This window comes from Homarus americanus, unplaced genomic scaffold, assembly GCF_018991925.1.
Source record: "Homarus americanus isolate GMGI-L3 unplaced genomic scaffold, GMGI_Hamer_2.0 scaffold855, whole genome shotgun sequence".
NCBI lineage: Eukaryota > Metazoa > Arthropoda > Malacostraca > Decapoda > Nephropidae > Homarus > Homarus americanus.
Genome location: NW_024719997.1, coordinates 1 through 20,340, shown reverse-complemented (window position 1 = coordinate 20,340; position 20,340 = coordinate 1). Strand labels below are relative to the sequence as shown.

General features: G+C 38.7%; 1 protein-coding gene across 1 annotated transcript; it reads right to left on the bottom strand.

Moving 5' to 3' along the window:
* Positions 1–6: 6 nt before the first annotated feature.
* LOC121860360 (protein argonaute-3-like) lies at positions 7–20,334 on the bottom strand (the record flags this gene model as incomplete). Its single annotated transcript, XM_042357459.1, has 7 exons — positions 19,965–20,334; positions 18,253–18,396; positions 16,863–17,055; positions 16,497–16,636; positions 14,603–14,830; positions 5,090–5,275; positions 7–96 (listed from the first exon to the last, which is right to left on the bottom strand). Coding segments are annotated over exons 1-7 (1,104 nt in total), but the record flags the coding sequence as incomplete, so codon positions are not given.
* Positions 20,335–20,340: the final 6 nt, after the last annotated feature.

The window sequence follows — 20,340 nt, the reverse complement described above, 5'->3', positions numbered from 1 at the left end:
TCTCCTCCTAGCATCCCATACTCCTTCTCTTGGTTGAACTGGTGCATCCATCAACAATTCAGGTGCAGGTAAAATTCTGCCTTCCATGTGTAATGGCTGATTCAAAGAAATATGAAAAAAATTTAATATATACAGTAAAGGTCCAATAGTCCAGCATCCAATGGTCCGGAAAGCCCACTGTTAATTTTACTGTACCATAAGAAATCATTGTTAAAAGATTGGTAGGCTTTACTGACAATAAATACCAGGAACATTATTACACTATCATATGTTGTTATACTTTTTAACTGCATATTACATCAATAATTTGACTTTAGTAGGTAGCTACCAAACAGGGAAGTACTACCACTTGGGATGATATTGGAAGCATAATGTAATGTCTAATGGTAGACCCTGCTGCCATATGGCATCACAAAAATTGTGACCAAGTCCCAGGTTGCTGATCTGACTTTCTGCCTCATTTACACACAATTGCAGGGTCTCAATTGTTTCTCTTACTATTGACAACACAACATACATACAGTATATTGTTTCTCACTTTTGATCTTTTTTTTTCATTTTTGGATTTTTTATGGGTGTATATTATTAGTAGTAGTATTAGTGTTGTTATTATTATTATTGCTATCATTCTTATTTTATTATTTTATTTTTAACAGAGATGTAACCGATCGCCCAAGCAGCAAGCAAGCCGATCAGTGGTGAAGAGGATAAAAGTAAAAGTACACATCACAGAGTCCCCCTCCTGGGGAACACACACTTGCCCTACAGCCCTGACCTCCTGGGGGACACACACATACCCTACAGCCCTGACCTCCTGGGGGACACAAACATGCCCTACAGCCCTGACCTCCTGGGGGACACACACATGCCCTACAGCCCTGACCTCCCGGGGGACACACACACGCAAGCCCTACAGCCCTGACTTCATGGGGGTTACACATGCCTTACAGCCCTGACCTCCTGGGGTACACATACACAAGCCCTACAGCCATGATTTCCTGGAGGACACACATGCCTTACAGCCCTGACCTCCTGGGGTATGCACACAAACATACCGTACATCCCTGACCTCCTGGGGGATACAAACACGCCCTACTGAGTTGCCTTTGCAATTATGAAAAATGGCATGTGTGATCAGAAAGTTTAAAATGGTTATAGAAAAATAGTTACAGTAAGTCCTTGCTTAACGTTGGGGTTACGTTCCTAAAAACGCGACGATATACAAAACAACGTTAAGCGGACCAATTTTCCCTATAAGAAATAGATAAAATATGGGAGTTACGTTCTTGAGCCTCCCTTTGCCCCATGAAATACTTTACATGTACAGAAATTCAAAGCTTCTTGTGTGATGCCTCATGAGGTGCTTGTATGCATTACTATAAAGTCACATTCATTGACATTTATAAGAGAATAACTTAAGACTCCTCTATATATATATATATATATATATATATATATATATATATATATATATATATATATATATATATATATATATAATATATATATATATATATATATATATATATATATATATATATATATATATATATATATATATATATATATATATATATATATATATATATATATATATATATATACAGTATATATATATATATATATATATATATATATATATATATATATATATATATATACAGTATATATATAATATATATATATATAATATATATATATACGTATATATATATATATATATATATATATATATATATATATATATATATATATATATATATATATATATATATATATATATATATATATATTTTCTTCTTTCCTTGTGGTTATCATATATATATATATATATATATATATTATATAATATATATATATATATATATATATATATATATATATATATATATATATATATATATATATAATATATATATATATATATATATATATATATATATATATATATATATATATATATATATATATATGATTAACCCGAACTGCCTTCCATAAGGATCTTCAATTCGGTTAACGAACAAAAATTCGGTTAACGAATTTCTTACGAACCGACCTCAACATGTTTTCGCTTGCACTGGCCGGGCAACCAGCTTTAGTATCAGTCCACCAATACATTAATCGGTTCTAGGGCTTAAATTCCTAACTATTTTAGTAAATATCAAGAAGTTTATACTATTCAATAATTTTAAAAGTTTAATATTCAATTTCTTAAGTCATTTTAACAATTATTGAACATAATTGAAGGTAAAGTGACTAGTTTAATGCACGGCATCCAGCTTCTTTACACAGCAAACAGGAGTTAGTCTCTCTCTGTTTTCACTGGAGGTAACATCTTGCTTGAGACTCTCTTCAACTAAACGCTTTTTTTCTGTGTTTCCAAGCAAATTATTGGTCATTTTGAAATATTTTTTACATATTGACAATATATAATGCAGTGCAGTGTTGATTAAAAGAAAATAATCTTGAATTACACCAAGAGAGCTAAAATTTTATGGGTGAAATGGCGCCATGGGGTGACTTCTCTTCCACCCCAATGCCTTCTCTTCTCCCTTCTCCTCCACCCCATTCTAAAATCCCATCCATCATCATCCAGAGCCTTCTACATACACACCTCCAAAGTAAGTGAATTTTTCTACCATTTTTTGTTGAATTTAGAAATTTTCATTGACTGGAACCAGTGCCCAAAAACCCCATTGAAACAATGGTTTGGGATTATGGCTTGACCTTCTGAGCCAGTTGGGTTAGATTCTTGAGAATACTTGTATATATCATGTATGTATATATATATATATATATATATATATATATATATATATATATATATATATATATATATATATATATATATATATGTCACAAATCAACCCTCACTTCTTGGCTCCCACATTCAGCGTTTCACGTTCTGTGATTGCCCTGCCAGAACCCAGGATGCTCACATTCCTTGGTGGGTGTACCCCTTTACACGCTTTACACGGGTGACGTATAATTTTTTTATTTAGCTCATAAAATTCATACAAATTATCCGGCCAGAATATAATTTACATTGCTGAAATTCTTACAATTTGATGATCATTTTGAATATAAACATCATATATTTTGCATTAGACATAAAATTTTTAGATATAATGTTTAGTCTGAGTAAATATGTTATCTTTTGTGCAAAATATATGACATTTATATTCAAAATATTCCTGGTCTTACAAGGAATCCAGCAATGTCAATTATATTATCCTAACTTTAGTCTGATTTATTATTTATTACTAAAAAGGTAAACAGTCTGGTATTCCCACACATTTATCTAGTAGGGACGTTGGTGGGGGGTGGGGGGGAGGGAGGGAGGGACTGGCGACCGACCATCTGTTACCCTGTGAAGAATATTTTTATTTTTTTATTAACTGAAGATTTTTATTTTAGCTCATAAAATTCATACAAATTACCCGGCCAGAATATAATTTACATTGCTGGAATTCTTACAATTTGGTGATCATTTTGAATATAAACATCATATATTTTGCATTAGACATAAAATTTTTAGATAAAATGTTTAATCTGAGTATGTTATCTTTTGTGCAAAATATATGACGTTTATATTAAAAATATTCCTGGTCTTACAAGGAATCCAGCAATGTCAATTATATTATCCTAACTTTAATCTGAGGTATTATTTAATACAAAATGTTAAAATCTAAATTTTTCACCCAACCTTTCTCTTGAAGGGAGGATTGGTGGGGGGTGGGGGGGAGGGTTGGGACGGGACTGACCGCGTGGTTGGAAGAGGGGGGGAGGCAAGGTGGGGTACTTTGATTGACAGATAGTGTCGTGAAGAATATTTTTTTTTTTTTTATTAACTGAAGATATTTGTTTTAGCTCATAAAATTCATACAAATTACCCGGCCAGAATATAATTTCCATTGCTGGAATTCTTACAATTTGGTGATCATTTTGAATATAAACATCATATATTTTGCATTAGACATCAAATTTTTAGATAAAATGTTTAATCTGAGTAAGTATGTTATCTTTTGTGAAAAATATATGACATTTATATTCAAAATATTCCTGGTCTTACAAGGAATCCAGCAATGTCAATTATATTATCCTAACTTTAGTTTGAGGTATTATTTATTACTATGCCTGGTTTTCCCCCCAAAATTTCTCAGAGGGGGAAGAGCCGGCAGTGTAGTGTGAGAGGGGGAGGGAGTTGAGTCCATTATTTGAATGGACATTAACTTGGCGACTGTATTTCTCTATTTCTCTTAAGTATTAATTGTGTGCATGTACCATCATAAAATTAAGATGTTATTTTTACTACAACATAGTTATGTGTCGTCAAAAAGTGGAGTTTGGGGATCGGCCTGGACTCCATTTCAATTAATCCCATATGTTATGTTATTCACTTTACGCATTTCTCGCTTTCCGCGGTACCCTCCGGGTTACATTAACCGCGTAAAGTGAGGGTTAACTGTATATATATATATATATATATATATATATATATATATATATATATATATATATATATATATATATATATATATATATAATACAAAGCCTGTTCCTCGTGTTTCAAAGCCGGATTTGGTAAAACTTAACTCTGACCACCTACGTGATACGGGTAGTCCCCATTAGAGGTTCAAGGCGCCATAAGCTCGTTGAACAGGCTTTGTGTGAAATATAACAGAGTCTAGGACTGCTTTTAGTATCCTGGTGGTCCAGCGGTTAGCATTCCCCGGTCACAGTCAAAGGCTCGTGAGCCTTGGGTTCGAGTCCTGGCGGGTTGAGGTGTTGATTGTATGTAGAAGTCCGCGTGTTTATTGGGCTAATGAAATATATATATATATATATATATATACAGTACATATATATATATATATATATATACGCATATATATATATATATATATATATATATATATATATATATATATATATATATATATATATATATATATATATATATATATATATACAGTACATATATATATATAAAATGGCTCAAAGCCTAATGGGTCAATGGAAAAGTATACTGTATGTTCATATATAAAATGGTGATTACTGCATATAAAAGAAACGGGAGAGGTCATACTCTTTCTGCTATACTGAACTGCAGATTCTTCAGCATTGGATCTTGAGTAAAGTCATTGGTGCGATGAATATTGCATATCTGTTTCTTTCTTGTTGCTGGTGGAACAGCTGTTGTCCTAATAAATTGAGCAGTTTCTCGATCACTAAGCTTCTTAACCACTCTTTGACCTTTGTAAATCTTGCAGCACTGTAAAAGAATATTCATGAGAATTTTTTACTTTTCAAAATTACCAGGTATGTAACATAAGGTTCCTCAAGCTGAATCCCCAAAATAATATTAACAACTCATTTCCTGGAAATTCTCAACATAAGTTTAAGTTTGAATATGCCTATCTTAATATTTTTCATAGTTGTTTTTGTAATTAATATTCAAACAACCAAAAGTTTGGCATTGTTCCAAAGCATGACTATTGGTTTGTCATAACACTCAGTTGCAGTGAAGTACAGTGCAGTACAGGGGGTCCCCGGGTTACGAACAGGTTCCATTCCTGAGGAAGTTCTTAAGTCGGAAATGTACGTAAGACGGAACACATGCTATGTGCATACCGTACTTACAGAGCAATGTTTAAAATCCCACTATATCATAGCCTAAGTCTTTATATACATCTAAAATCACTTAATTTAAGAGAAAAGAAGAAATAGAATGACAAAATACAATAAATGAAAGTAAAAAATAAGTCATCAGGTAAATAAAATACTGTAAGTTTCAAGTTTAACCCCATTCGTATCAGCGGGCTTTCGTAAGTCAGACGTTCGTAAGTTGAGGACCCCTGTATATGGAAAAAATGGTTTCGCGTTGCAGAAAGATTTCCTTAGGAACGGAACCCTTCTGTAGCCCGGGGTATGCCTACGGTATACAGGAAAGCCTCCGAAAACGACGCTTCTACTAACGACGATTCATATTTAAGACCCTGGTTTATTTAGGACCCAATTCAATCTACACCGTTATTTCCTTCGTATTTACGACGAAAATATAATAAAAAATAAAATAAAATTACAATTTCATATAAATAATAACTAAATCCCAATGTATATTATAAAAAAAAAAAACATGCCTTGCGCATGGAGGCTGCAGGGCATGTGAGTGGTGATGCCAGCATCACTAGTATAAACAGACAGCTTGGCGGGCCTTTTGGTTTCGTGCATCTGAACAGGAAAAGGAGAAAAACTTTCTCGGGTTTCTTACAGCATTTTTGCTTCCCTATTTAGCATAAGCAAGAGAGCAAGTGATGGTAGTGCTGATTCAAAAGCTAAAAGAAAGTGTATAAGCTTGGCCGAGAAACAAGATGTGTTAAAACGCTATGAAAAAGGTGAGAGGTCTGTAGATATTATATGCAGCAAGCAATGAACATATTTTCTGAAGTGGATCCATTAACTGAACGAAGCATTAAAATTAACAGGGACGTGAAAACGCATATGACCCCTACATAAAGATATATAATGAGAAAAAATGCAGCTATGCAAGGTTCTATCAACGGCTTTATTATTCAAAGGCCTAAACCATCAACTTCAGCTACACCATCTGCTCTCCTATTGCACCCATCTTTGGTCATCCTCTCTTAGGGACTATGGGGAAACTTTTGTCGTGGCCCTCGACATCTCCAAAGCATTTGACAGGGTATGGCACAAGTCTTTGCCATCTAAACTTCCCTCCTTTGGTTTCTCTCCCCCACTTTGTTCTCTCATCTCTAGCGTCCTTGAGAACCGATCCATGGCAGTTGTTGTCGAGGGATCGATTTCTCGCTCTTTCTCAACCAATAGTGGCGTCCCACAGGGTTCTGTTCTTTCACCAACTCTCTTCCTTCTTTTTATCAATGATTTACTTCACACTAAAACTAATTCTATCCATTCTTACGCCGATGATTCTACTCTTCACTCTTTCTCACATTTTCCCCTTCCTCCTAACTCTCAAACTAGATCTGTTTCTAGAACTGATATCATTACTTCTATCAATGCGGATCTGTGCAGCATCTCTGAATGGGGAGATACAAACTTGGTTAAGTTCAATAGTAATAAAACTCAATATTTACCAATTACACTTTGTAAATTAGACGATCTCCCACCAATTACATTTCAGGACGCTATCATCCTCCCAAATTCTGAAATAAATATGTTAGGCCTCACCATTTCCTCCAATATGTCCTGGAAATCACACATCCTTAGTATAACTAAAGCTGCCTCCCGAAAGTTGGGAATGCTGTACAGATGCCGCAGCTACTTCACTCCTGAGCAGTTGCTCCAAGTATATAAGGGATTCATTCGTCCTAACTTGGAGTACTGCTCTCATATCTGGGGTGGCTCTTCTTCTGTCCAACTACAGTATTAGATAGGGTGGAATCAAAGGCATTTCGTCTTATTAACTCTCCTCCTTTAGTCGACAATCTCTCTTCCCTTTCTCTTCGCCGCAATGTTGCTTCACTCTCTCTCTTTTACAGGTACTTTAACGGGCAATGTTCAGTGGATTTGGCATCCTGTGTACCGCCGGCAAGGCCGTGGGTTCGTAACACACGTCTTGCTTGCGGTGCCCACCGTTTCTCCGTGGATCTCGGTCACACGAGAATAACCCGTTATAGTACCTCCTTCTTTCCTCACACAGTCAAGCTGTGGAATGCTCTGCCTTCTTCTGTGTTTCCATGCTCTTACAATCTGTCTCACTTTAAAAAGCTGGTTTTCCGGCATCTTCGTGGTGTAGATTAATACAGTATAACCTTTTTTTCTATATTTACAATTTCTTTCCGTTCTTTTTTTTTCGCCCCCCAGGCTCCGTTGTGGGTCGTTTAACCTGTGCCCGGGTGGGCTAATTCCCGTAAAAAAAAAAAAGCAGCTACACCATCAAATTCAGCATTAGCAGCAGCTTCAGGAACTGCAGGTTCAGTAACAGTTTCAGCAACAGCTATGACATCTTTATGGAAAGCTACAGCTTCAGCCAGAGTTGAACCTTACGAGTTCGTCATCTGAGTATAAACTCACACAACAGCATTCATTGGCTGTCCTTATGTTTTCGACTTTACCACCATTGGTGAGTAGAATTTTTGTTTTACATTCGTAAGTATTATTTAAAACCTATATTAACAGTAATAAGAGTTGCTTTCATATTCTTATGTAGAGAAATTATGATATGGTTTCACATGTAGGTACTTACTTACATTGGCGTTGCGCAGTCTTGCTTTTTTTTTTTTTGTATTTACAATTAGTGGTTAGGTTGTAGTGGATTTCTCCCCTACAAACGCTGTTTGTCGCTGCATAGCCGACCCCACGAATTCCACAGTGTGTGCCTCGTGGTCTAGGTCAACCAGTGCCGCCATACATCACGGAGCGGGGGTCAACTACTAAGCCACGCCTAACCCCCGCTATTTAAGACCTGACCTCGTGGTGACCTCTCTCTTTCTACCTACACCAACCAGCTAGCAACACCTCATCCTCCTCTGCCGCTGCCCGGCAGCCCTCACTCCTCCTCCGCCTGCCTGGCGGTCCTCGCTCCCGCCGGAGAGCATGGCGACCCACAAGCTGGTCCTCCTCTGAGCATCCTCACCAACCAGCTCTCTCTACATCACGCTTGTAACCATGCTGCCTTCCCGGCACCAAGCTGCATTGTACATCCAATACAACATGTATATAGAGAGCACATTGTGAGTTTCCTTTCTCCATTCCATCCTGAGTGTGAACCAAACAATCTTGAACCCCACAAATGGTGACTCCCGGAGATTCGCACTCACACAGGATGGAGGAGAAACTGATCACGCTCCCAGTCTTCAAGCAACATGGAAGACTGGCTTATCCAAACAGAAGCAGCTCTCATCGGCTATACAACTACTGTCTCTACACCGCAGGTCAGACACCCTAGAGCAGCTCTGCTACTCTAAGCAGACACCAGCTCCTCTTCCTGCCCCAATCACCACGTCCTACCGACCCCAGCACACCCGTCCTGCCTCAGACGCCGACCCCGGCCCAGCAGTAACCCCTGCCGCCCCTGACGCGGCCTCTGTTCCTGAGTGCGGACCCACACACCCCTCTTTTCTCCCTCAGGTACTCCCTGCTATTGTCCTGCACCCTGCTGCTGTCGTGGACCCAGCTGCTGTCACGAGCCCTCATCCGCTTCTGCTGACGCAGCCCCTGCTCCTGACCCAGGCCCACACACCTCAGCAGGCGCATCTGACGACTCTGTACCTGCCGTGAGGGAAGCACAACATTCATCGCCTCCACACACCCTTTTTCTCCCTCTCTTCTCCCACAGATAGTGTGTATATAGACAGTTGTATCCAGCGACCGGCTCATCCACGCCATCGCCGTTGTCTTACATGAGGCATGCACCGCCCGTTCTGCCTCACATGTGCTAAGCAACCCTGCAGACAACAAGTCTCCTACACCGCCTGGAGGGAAGGGGGAGTATTGTAGTGGATTTCTCCCCTACAAACACTGTTTGTCGCTGAGTAGCCGACCCCACCAATTCCCCAGTGTATGCCTCGTGGTCTAGGTCAACCAGTGCCGCCATACATCATGGAGCGGTGATCAACTACTAAGCCACGCCTACCCCCGCTATTTAAGACCTGACCTCGTGGTGACCTGCCTCTTTCTACCTCCACCAACCAGCCAGCAACACCTCCTTCTCCTCCGCCGCTGCCTGGCGGCCCTCGCTCCCCCTCCGCCTGCCTGGCGGTCCTCTCTCCCGCCGGCGAGCATGGCGACCCACAAGCTGTCCTTCTCTGAGCGTCCTCACCAACCAGCTCTCTCTACATCACGCTTGTAACCATGCTGCCTTCCCAGCACCAAGCTGCATTGTACATCCAATACAACATGTATATAGAGAGCACATTGTGAGTTTCCTTTCTCCATTCCATCCTGAGTGTGAACCAAACATCTTGAACCCCACAAATGGTGACTCCCGGAGATTCGCACTCACACAGGATGGAGGAGAAACTGATCACGCTCCCAGTCTTCAAGCAACATGGAAGACTGGCTTATCCACACAGAAGCAGCTCTCATCGGTTCTACAACTACTGTCTCTACACCGCAGGTTAGACACCCTAGAGCAGCACTGTTTCTCTAATCAGACACCAGCGCCTCTTCCTGCCCCAAGCACCACATCCTACCGACCCCAGCACACCCGTCCTGCCTCAGACGCCGACCCCAGCCCAGCAGTAACCCCTGCCGCCCCTGATGCGGCCCCTGCTCCTGACGAGGACCAACACACCCGTTCTGCCTCAGACGCCGACCCCGGCCCAGCAGTACCCCCTGCCGCTTCTCCTGACGCGGCCCCTGTTCCTGAGTGCGGACCCACACACCCCTCTTTTCTCCCTCAGGTACTCCCTGCTAATGTCCTGCACCCTGCTGCTGTCGTGGACCCAGCTGCTGTCACGAGCCCTCATCCGCTTCTGCTGACGCAGCCCCTGCTCCTGACCCAGGCCCACACACCCCAGCAGGCGCATCTGACGACTCTGTACCTGCCGTGAGGGAAGCACAACATTCATCGCCTCCACACACCCTTTTTCTCCCTCTCTACTCCCACAGATATTGTGTATCTAGACAGTTGTCTCCAGCGACCCGCTCATCCACGCCATCGCCGTTGTCTCACATGAGGCATGCACCGCCCGTTCTGCCTCACATGTGCTATGCAACCCTGCAGACAACAAGTCTCCTACACCGCCTGGAGGGAAGGGGGAGTATTGTAGTGGATTTCTCCCCTACAAACACTGTTTGTCGCTGCATAGCCGACCCCACGAATTCCACAGTGTGTGCCTCGTGGTCTAGGTCAACCAGTGCCGCCATACATCACGGAGCGGGGGTCAACTACTAAGCCACGCCTACCCCCCGCTATTTAAGACCTGACCTCGTTGTGACCTCTCTCTTTCTACCTACACCAACCAGCCAGCAACACCTCTTCCGCCTGCCTGGCGGTCCTCGCTCCCGCCGGCGAGCATGGCGACCCACAAGCTGTCCTCCTGTGAGCACCCTCACCAACCAGCTCTCTCTACATCACGCTTGTAACCATGCTGCCTTCCCAGCACCAAGCTGCATTGTACATCCAATACAACATGTATATAGAGAGCACATTGTGAGTTTCCTTTCTCCACCCCATCCTGAGTGTGAACACAAACAATCTCATACCCCACAAGGTACTTCTAATGTTCCATTCATTAACATTAAATACCATTACTTAAAACATACATATTCATTTTTTACATTAATTTTACTACAGCTACAGCTAGGGTCTTATTTTTTTCAGTTTCATATGTAGAACCATCATCAAGGGTGTAAACACTAACGAAAACAATGTCGTCTCGTCTCCTCTTGTGTATTTTAATTTTCTACATACAGTGAGTTCTGCTATAACGCGTGTTTTGATAACGCGAATTTGCTCTAACGCGATTTATGAATTCGGAACAATATTTGTATAACGCGATCGCTTGTTTGCTATAACGCGATTTTTGCTTACTATTTCTCCAATTTTGTGGTATTAACTGTGAATATGGTAAAGAAGAATATCTCCAAAAAGCATTCTGATGATAGAATTCCCGGTGATTATCGTAAAAGAAAGGATATAACACTTGAAGAGAAGCTTGATGTTATCAACCTCAAAATCACCCTTCTCCCCCATCAAGTTACATTCATATTTTTTCAAGGTAAAGTGTTAAATTTACTGTATGATTTCATTATTAGATATGAATGTAACATTTATTTAGACTGTGCTATCCTTTGTGTTAGGCTAACTACTAAATTTTTTCGATTTCGAGTAATCTGCACCTAACCCTATTTTCTCCATAAGCCCTGTTATTTCTATTACGCGATTTTCTATAACACGATATTTTACAAGAACACAATTATCGCGTTATAGCAGAACTACCTGTATTATTAATGAATTGTATTGTTCATTTTGCATATATAAACATTAATTCAATCAATTACATAATCATTAATGCGGGTAAACAATAATGAATCTTTTGTACATATTCTTAAGATATATTACGCCGTTTCCTTGAGTGCGCACGTATACGTTGACATTCCGCTATCAGTTTCACTTTTTTCTTTACCATCGGTGGTTACTTCTACTGTATATTAATTTACACATACCGGTACATATTTTTTTACGTTAATTTTACTACAGCAACAACCAGGGTCCTATTTCTTTCAGTTTCAGATGGGTAACTGACGACGTTATTTTTGTTCAATCCAGAATGCGACGTCTAGCTTCATTTGTACAGACACATCCTAAATAGGATGGGGATACCATTCCTCAAATGGAGAGTTCCTTCAAGGGAAGTGGAGCAACTCCCTTTGGGACAAACACAAACAAAAAATTAGCAGTAGTCCTATTCTTTTTGTTGGCAAACCCAAATTTCAAAAACATGACGATTCTGTTTGCCATGGACAACAGAAAGGCAGTGTTTTGTCTCAATCAAGGCTCAACCAGATCTTGGCTCTTCTAAACCTATCGGAAATTTTTTTCAAAGTTTGTGTAACGCAAACACTTTACCTCAAAGCAACTCACATACCGGAAGTACAAAACAATTGGACAGATGCGTTGTCCCGTCTAAGGCCAGTGTAGGGTTATGAGATATTGGTTCACTCTCAGGATGGGTTGGAGAAAGGAAACTCACGATGTGCTCTCTGTATACATATTGTATTGGATGTACAATGCAGCTTGGTGCTAGGTAGGCAGCATGGTTACATGCGTTGAGTAGAGAGAGCTGGTTGGTGAGGGTGCCCAGAGGAGGGCACGCAGCTTCAGGGACGCCATGGTCGCCGGCGGGAGCGGGAGCCGCCAGGCTGGAGCTGAGGAGGAGGTGGTGTTGCTTGTTGGTGGCTGTAGGTAGAAAGAGGGTGGTCACGGCGGGGTGAGGTCTTATAAGGCGGGGGTAGGCGTGGGTTGATAGTTGACCCCCGCTACGTCAGGCGGCGCTGGAGGTGCAGGCTGGGTAATTCAAAGAAGGTCGGCTACTCAGCGACAAACGGCGTTTGTAGGGGAGGAATCCACTACACCAGTATCAACAGAAACAGAATGGTCCCTAAAGATATAGAAGTTCAAGAGTTTAGTGAGGAGGTTTGGGACTCCACAAATAGATCTCTTTGCCTCACAAAATGTTGCCCAAAGTGGTTCACAAACTCAGATCCTTCTTAATTGCACCATATTGGATCCTACAACCATGGTGTCTCGATCTGTTGGACTGGTGCCTGCATCCACTACAATTGCAACAGGGATATATAGAACAGGTACTGCACCCTCAGTTCGAGATATCCTTGGCACTTCACGCTTGCAGTTTCTCGAAAGATGTTTAAATAGATTGTTGGGTAATTCCAATATCGTTAACCAAGTGATAGCAGGTCATAGGCCCCAAACTTCTATGCAATATGAGAAAGCTTTGAAACTTTTTCAACAATTTATCAGGTTAGCGACTCCAATCACATTGTCGGACACAGTGGTGTTAGAATTTTTAGATTTTCTGTTCAGAGTTAAAGGCCTTCAAGGATCAACAATTGCATCTTATAAATCAGCATTGGTTGACCCTCTGGCATTGAGTTTTAATATTACTTTGAACCCAAGAATTTATCAAATGCTCAGATCATCCTTAGAGAATCCCACCTTGGTCTCTAGATAAAGTTATTAAATTTTTTAAAGGGGCCTAATTACGATATAAATCTGCATTATTTAAAGAATATAGTTTGCATTTTTTATTAACTTTATTGTTTGGGGGGAAAAGAGGGTAAAAAGTCACGCAAAAGATATGAAAAGGTCAGACTTTGAAACGTATCTCACTCTTATTACTTTACAGTATTTTAAAGGTAATCAATGATTCACAACACGATGATTTACCTTACACTGCATTATTGGAGGACACATTACTGTCGTTATTCGAGGCTTTATTGTACAGGGTACTGTATCTGCCCAAAATTTTAAGGTCCCAATGTGCCGGACTGGTTTCACCCTGTAAATGTATTTTGACAGGTCGCGGCACCTCTAGTCTATACCTGAAGTTAAACAAATGAAAACTTCCATATATATATATATATATATATATATATATATATATATATATATATATATATATATATATATATATATATATATATATATATATATATATATATATATATATATATATATATATATATATATATACAGTGGGGTATGCTATAACGAACGGATCCTACTACGAATATTCCTATAACGAACGGTTTTACCTATAAAATTGAGAATGCTATAACGAACGAAACTCCTACAACGAACATTATTTTAAAATTTTTTTTTTCTAATTTATTGTTTTTTTATTACAAATATTAATGATATTCTTTATTTCAGGGGTTTATATGCATATTTATGCACTTTTTTACAATTTTTACAATTTTATATTATATTTTTCAGTGTTAAGTGGTTGTATTTGGGGGCCTGGAACGGATTAATCCTATAACGAACGAATGCTGTAACGAACAAGGTTCTAGAACCAATTAGATTCGTTATAGCATACCCCACTGTATATATATATATATATATATATATATACCACAATTACAATCATACCTCAAATGGAATAAACACATTCCTTTCAGCAGGAGACACTTGTACACAGTTCAACTTTGGAAACTTAATTTTTTTTCCATATTGGTTCTTGAAGTAGTTTTCAATGGTGCAGTAAACTGTGTTCCCAGTATTCTCATCTTTTAAAGGAAATGTTTGTTTCTCAGCAGAATGTTCTGAAACATCTATAATCTTGTAAGTGCGAGGGATATTGGAGTGTGTAACTTGCACCTGAAATATAAAAGTTACTTTAATTGGTGAGGTTTTGCAGAGAGGTAGAGTTATATGGTTTGGGCGTGTGGAGAGAATGGAGAAACCATTTGAGTCAAGGGATGCAGGAGTTTGAATATGGAGGGGAGGAGAACAAGGAATAACAAACAGAGGATGTGAGAAATGTCAAAGATATTAATCTGACAAAAGAGGAATGAAGACACAATGCACCTTGTTAAGTTGCCTACAGATAATCACAGCTAACTTATATAAGCACAATAAATGGTTGTAAAACATTAATGATGATGTGGATGATGATTAAAACATTATACAATCACCCACAAAAGTCCTGTCACCTCTCCTCTTGAAACACAAACCCCGACATTTACTCATGAATCCAAAGCATTTTTGGACAGAATAATGCATCAGTTTCTACTGCTTCAGGTTCACGAGTCTAAATCTCTTGGGTTGTAACTAATTCCATAAGAAAGTGAGCCTTGCACAAGTAATTCCAAATCATTAAATGCTGGACTGTGTTCTCTATGACTTCTTACCACATTCATTAACTCTACAAATTTTATTCCAAAAAGAAAAGCTACCAGCTTTGTACGGTCTTTTATATACAGGGTGTCTATAATTTATTCACCTGATTATGAAGCTCAATAATACCGAAATTTTCCCTGATAATTTTAGATAACTCAGCATTTCCCAAATTATTTTATAATAAATTCCAAGACCATACACATGCCGAATTATACTGTTTAAATTCCGAGATATTAAATGCCGAGTTATAAAGATTTTGTGGTCCCTCGGTTAACAAATGGTTCGATTAACGAAATTTTGGTTAACGAATTACCGCCCATAAGGTTCTTTAATTTGGTTAACGAACAAATCTTCAATTAACGAAGTCCTTAAGAACAACACGTTTTGTTGTGAGCATCAGTTGATGGGCTAGTCTGCCAATTCAATAATCTCTTCTATGTTTACATTCGTTTCCAGTGGAGTAAATATCAAGAAAGTTGTGCTCTTTAATATTTTTGCATTTTTTATATTAAAATTATTAGTCATTTTAAAATTTAGTCAACATATTGATAATATATGCAGTACAGGGAACTAGTGTTTTGTGCGCCCATCAGCCGCTTGACTCAGCCACTTGGCGTCAGTTTGGCTTTGTTGACAGTGGAGTGAACATCTATTTTGTTGGTGTCTTGAATATTTTTGCATTTTTACATTGAAATTATTGATCATTCTGAAATTTAGTTAACGCATTGATAATATATAGCGCAGTGCAGTGTTGATTTAAATAAAATAATTTTGAATTACACCTAGTGAACTTATAATTTTATTGGTGAAATGATTGCATCAAGCATGGGTCCCTGAAAGATGATTTCTCCTCCATCCCCACTTACTTCTCTTCTCCCTTCTCATCCACCCCCACTTCTAATTCCCATCATCATCATCCAGGAACCTTCTACATACACACCTCAAAGTAAGTGTACTTTACTGCATTTTTTTTTTACTTTGTATGCACATTTCGGTGAGCTGGAACCAATTACCCAATATCCCATTGAAACAATGGATTCGGTTAACGAAATTTTCGGTTGACGAATGACCCTCTGGAACGAATTGTGTTCGTTAACCAAGGGACCACCGTATTTGCTTCTAATATACATAAGACTGCACTTACCCTAATATTTCTTAGTTCTTGCAAAAGTTTTGATCGTTTAAATGGCTCTAATGGTCTATGAAAATCATCTTCCCTAAAATTCATGAAGTCTTGAATAAAGTTCAGAAGAGGTTGTTCTTTATAGAATGCTGTGTGTGCAACTAAAAATAGAGATAAAATGTTTTAATAACAAGCAAACTAAGCGATTTAGTAGATTTAGAGCTAATGAAATTTTATAATCAATCAATAATTTCATATTTTCTGACTACTGTATAAAGAAATACATGATATTCAGTAATTACAAAACTAAATCTCAAGCAAATGTGCTATATATCAACAAGACTGGCACATTACAAGACAAACATGTATATACTCGTACAATCATACCATCAATATTCAGTAAGAGAGATCCATCCTTCCAAGATGCAGGCCTCATCGACCCAAAAAAACCAGTCACACCTTCCTTGCCACATCCAATTGGATATGGCGTTCCAAACTCTCCTCCTGCTGAGTAGAAGTTACGACGACCAACCAATTCATACTTAATGGCCCGATAATGACGAAACATTACTTCAACCATCTGTAAAATACTCAAGAAAACAAACAAGATAAAGTTAATATCTAAATTAACCCAAATTGTTAAAATTATATACTGTATATCAGGATTCATATACAGTATACCATTACTGGGCCAGTGACATCCATCTCCATCAAAAATTTATCTTGAAAGTTTCTTGTAATATGTTATACATATCAGTTTTACTGTACTGTACTGTATAGGCTGTCCTCACTACATATTTTCCATTAATACCCATATGTATTTTCATAAATACATATGACTGATACACATTTTTTCCTGTCGTGTATATTTCAGAAGCCTTACCCTAATCTACTTTGGATCTCATGGCTCAACCAAACAAGGTTCACTACACACGTCCTAATATTTTACCAACAGGTCAGGGACTTGTCCTTATATTGAGTAGCTAGTGTTTTGGGTAACTTTTATCTTGTGCTTTGTTATATAAACGAAAAACAATAATATAGGCATTTTTTCTTTTTCCATCATTGGAAGATACTGACAATGACACAGACACCTGTCGGTAGTGTGAGACAGAAAAAATCTGAACACATTAGAAATGATGGTCCCTACTCAAAATAACCTTTTGATTGCTTTTGTCAGCTACCCTTGGTCAAACTGCATAAATATTATTAGATCCCTGATAATTAAGTTTTCATTGCACTCAACATATTTCACCTGAAAAAGGTATTTTTTTTATTAAAATGAATTTCAGTATACCATTTTGGGACCATGGATCATAACCCATTTTCTACATAGATGCCACTGATTTATTATTGTTAATATTTACAAATTTGTAGGGTCTGTCAAAATCTAACCATGTAGATTAGGCAAAAACAAAAAATAAGGGCGGATCCAGTTTTGTGTGGGGGGAACATGGCGAACACAGCAAGCTCACCCGGCTGGAGGGTTTTTTGGGGATAATGTAAGCCCCCCCCCACCGATTTTGTTTTTTAAATCTGACCAATGTCATGGGCATTTTGAAGCCATTTTGAAACCATGTTCACTTGATATTAGGAAATATTCTGAGGTCAATAGTACAAGTAATTACATTTTACTATACAAAAATGCCTGAGTACAGTACTGTGTTAAAGAATAAGTATTCAAATTTTCTGATGAAAAGGGGGGTCCAGACCCCCAGGACCCCCCCCTGGATCCACCCCTGAAAAAATATATAAAAACTAGGTAACTTATATTAACCTGAAATATGTTTAATGGAAGTGTCTTCTGTTCACGAGCAGAGCAGTTAAGTGCCTCCGTAAGTTCCTGGAGGTTGGCACGATGTCTCACCATTAGTGAAATTTTGTATTGTGTCCTCTTGCCATCTGATTCCTCAAGGTCAATCTTTGGTGAAAAACCAAACAACAGATAAATTAGAATGACAAAGCCTCTGTGCCTGGGTGTGTTCATAAAATTTTGGACATATATGGAAAATTACAGAGTTTAGATATTATTAAAACTCAAGGGTATATGAATGATAGAAGTCGAACTGTCACAAACAATTTTAATAGCAAAACATTACGAATTATGAGCGATTTTGAATATGAGGGATACACTTGATTGATTGTTTGTGGTAATTTCATCCCTTGCAAAGCAACAGCGTGGGTAATATGTCGTTGAATTTAAAATAAAAGCTTAAGACTAATATCAAGCATTGCAAGGTAAGAAACATAAATAATAAACAGTAGCATAAAACTTTTGTAAAAAACATTTAAACGTTAATAGATGAAACTCAAAGCTTGTGCAGAACACCAGCTTCCTCCAGGAAGGAAAGGACGTCCCCTCCCATGCTACTCACTCCCTCCCCCAGCACCAAAGACAGATCGTAAGACTCATCTTCCCCCTGGCACTGGGAGAGATGCTTCCGACGAAAGATCTCCGAGGCTGGGGCACTCCACCAGGAGGTGTTGAACAGTCAATGGGACGGGGGCACCCTCTCCATTAAAAAAACCATGAGTCCGTCGTGTGTGGCCAATGCAGAAGTAGGCCAACGCAGTCTCCCAGTGGTGCAATGGTCCCTAATGTCCCCAGGCATCCAAAGCAGGGTGGATATCGTCGAGGTTGTTTGCTCCGACAGCATCCTACCTGCATTGCCAACTCGAGCGGATGGATGGGAGCTCTTATTACTGGCTTCATATCAGAGGCAGGTAGAGAGGAATGATGTGCCACAAGGCGAGAAGCAGCTGCTTTCGACACAGACTCACCACGGGGGTAAGAATTATGGTGTTTTTACTGTACATTATGTTTTATATCCTGCTGTTATAATGATTAAAATTTCATACAGAACGTGAAAAACTAGATAAATAAAAGAAATCAATAGCAGATAGTCAAAATCATAGTGTAAATAAAAAAAATGTCCCCAGATTTGGTGTGGATCGTGGAAGTAGGTGGGGGTTCAGTGTTGGGATCACAGTCAAGCCATGAGCTGCTTGAGTTATTTTTCAATTTGCCTTTTCGGGTAAATAATTTTTTTCATACTATTACATGCACACACAATCATTCATAAAGAATGTGAAAAAAATTTACGTCCCCAGAAATGTTGGGAAGGATAGCGCCACAGTGTTGGTACGCATCTCAGTCCCCCAGGCTGTGAGCTGCATTATTGTGACACTTAAGTATTCCTTGTACCAAAGACTTTTCCAGCATGCACACCTTCATAACCTACTGTGTATTTACATACTATATAGCAGTTTAGGTCACAACTTACTGAAATGCAATTTTGGATTCATCATGCATGTACAGAGCCTATAACTGTAATAAATTTCTGAACAATTGGAGAAGGAAAAATATTGAGACCGTGTGATCTTCTGGCATGAAAGCTCAATGTTTTAACCTCTCTTCAAAGAATCTTTACTCAAACCGATTGCTAGCAATTTCAAAATCACATTTCTACATATTTAATAAATACTCGCCTCATAAGTACTCTGGCAATCAGGAGTTTGAAGAGCAGGGATGACACCCACACTGTATGCATTCCTTTCTGAGTCATAAGCAAGTGGGTAATTCTTGAAATCCTTTTCATATATCATCTTCATTTTTTCAAATATCTCCCTTAAAAAAATACAAAAGAATGAATAATATTTAAGGTGATGTTCAGATGACAAACAAATAATTTATAGAGGGTAATATGCAGTACAGTACAGTACAGTAAACCCTTGCCATTAGGGAGAAATAGGTTACAAGAAAGGGCACGAATAGGCAAAACCGCTAATAGCAACTTATACTACTTAAGTGCACTACTGTATACAGTAAGTCCTCGCTTAATGTCGGGATTACGTTCCTGAAAAC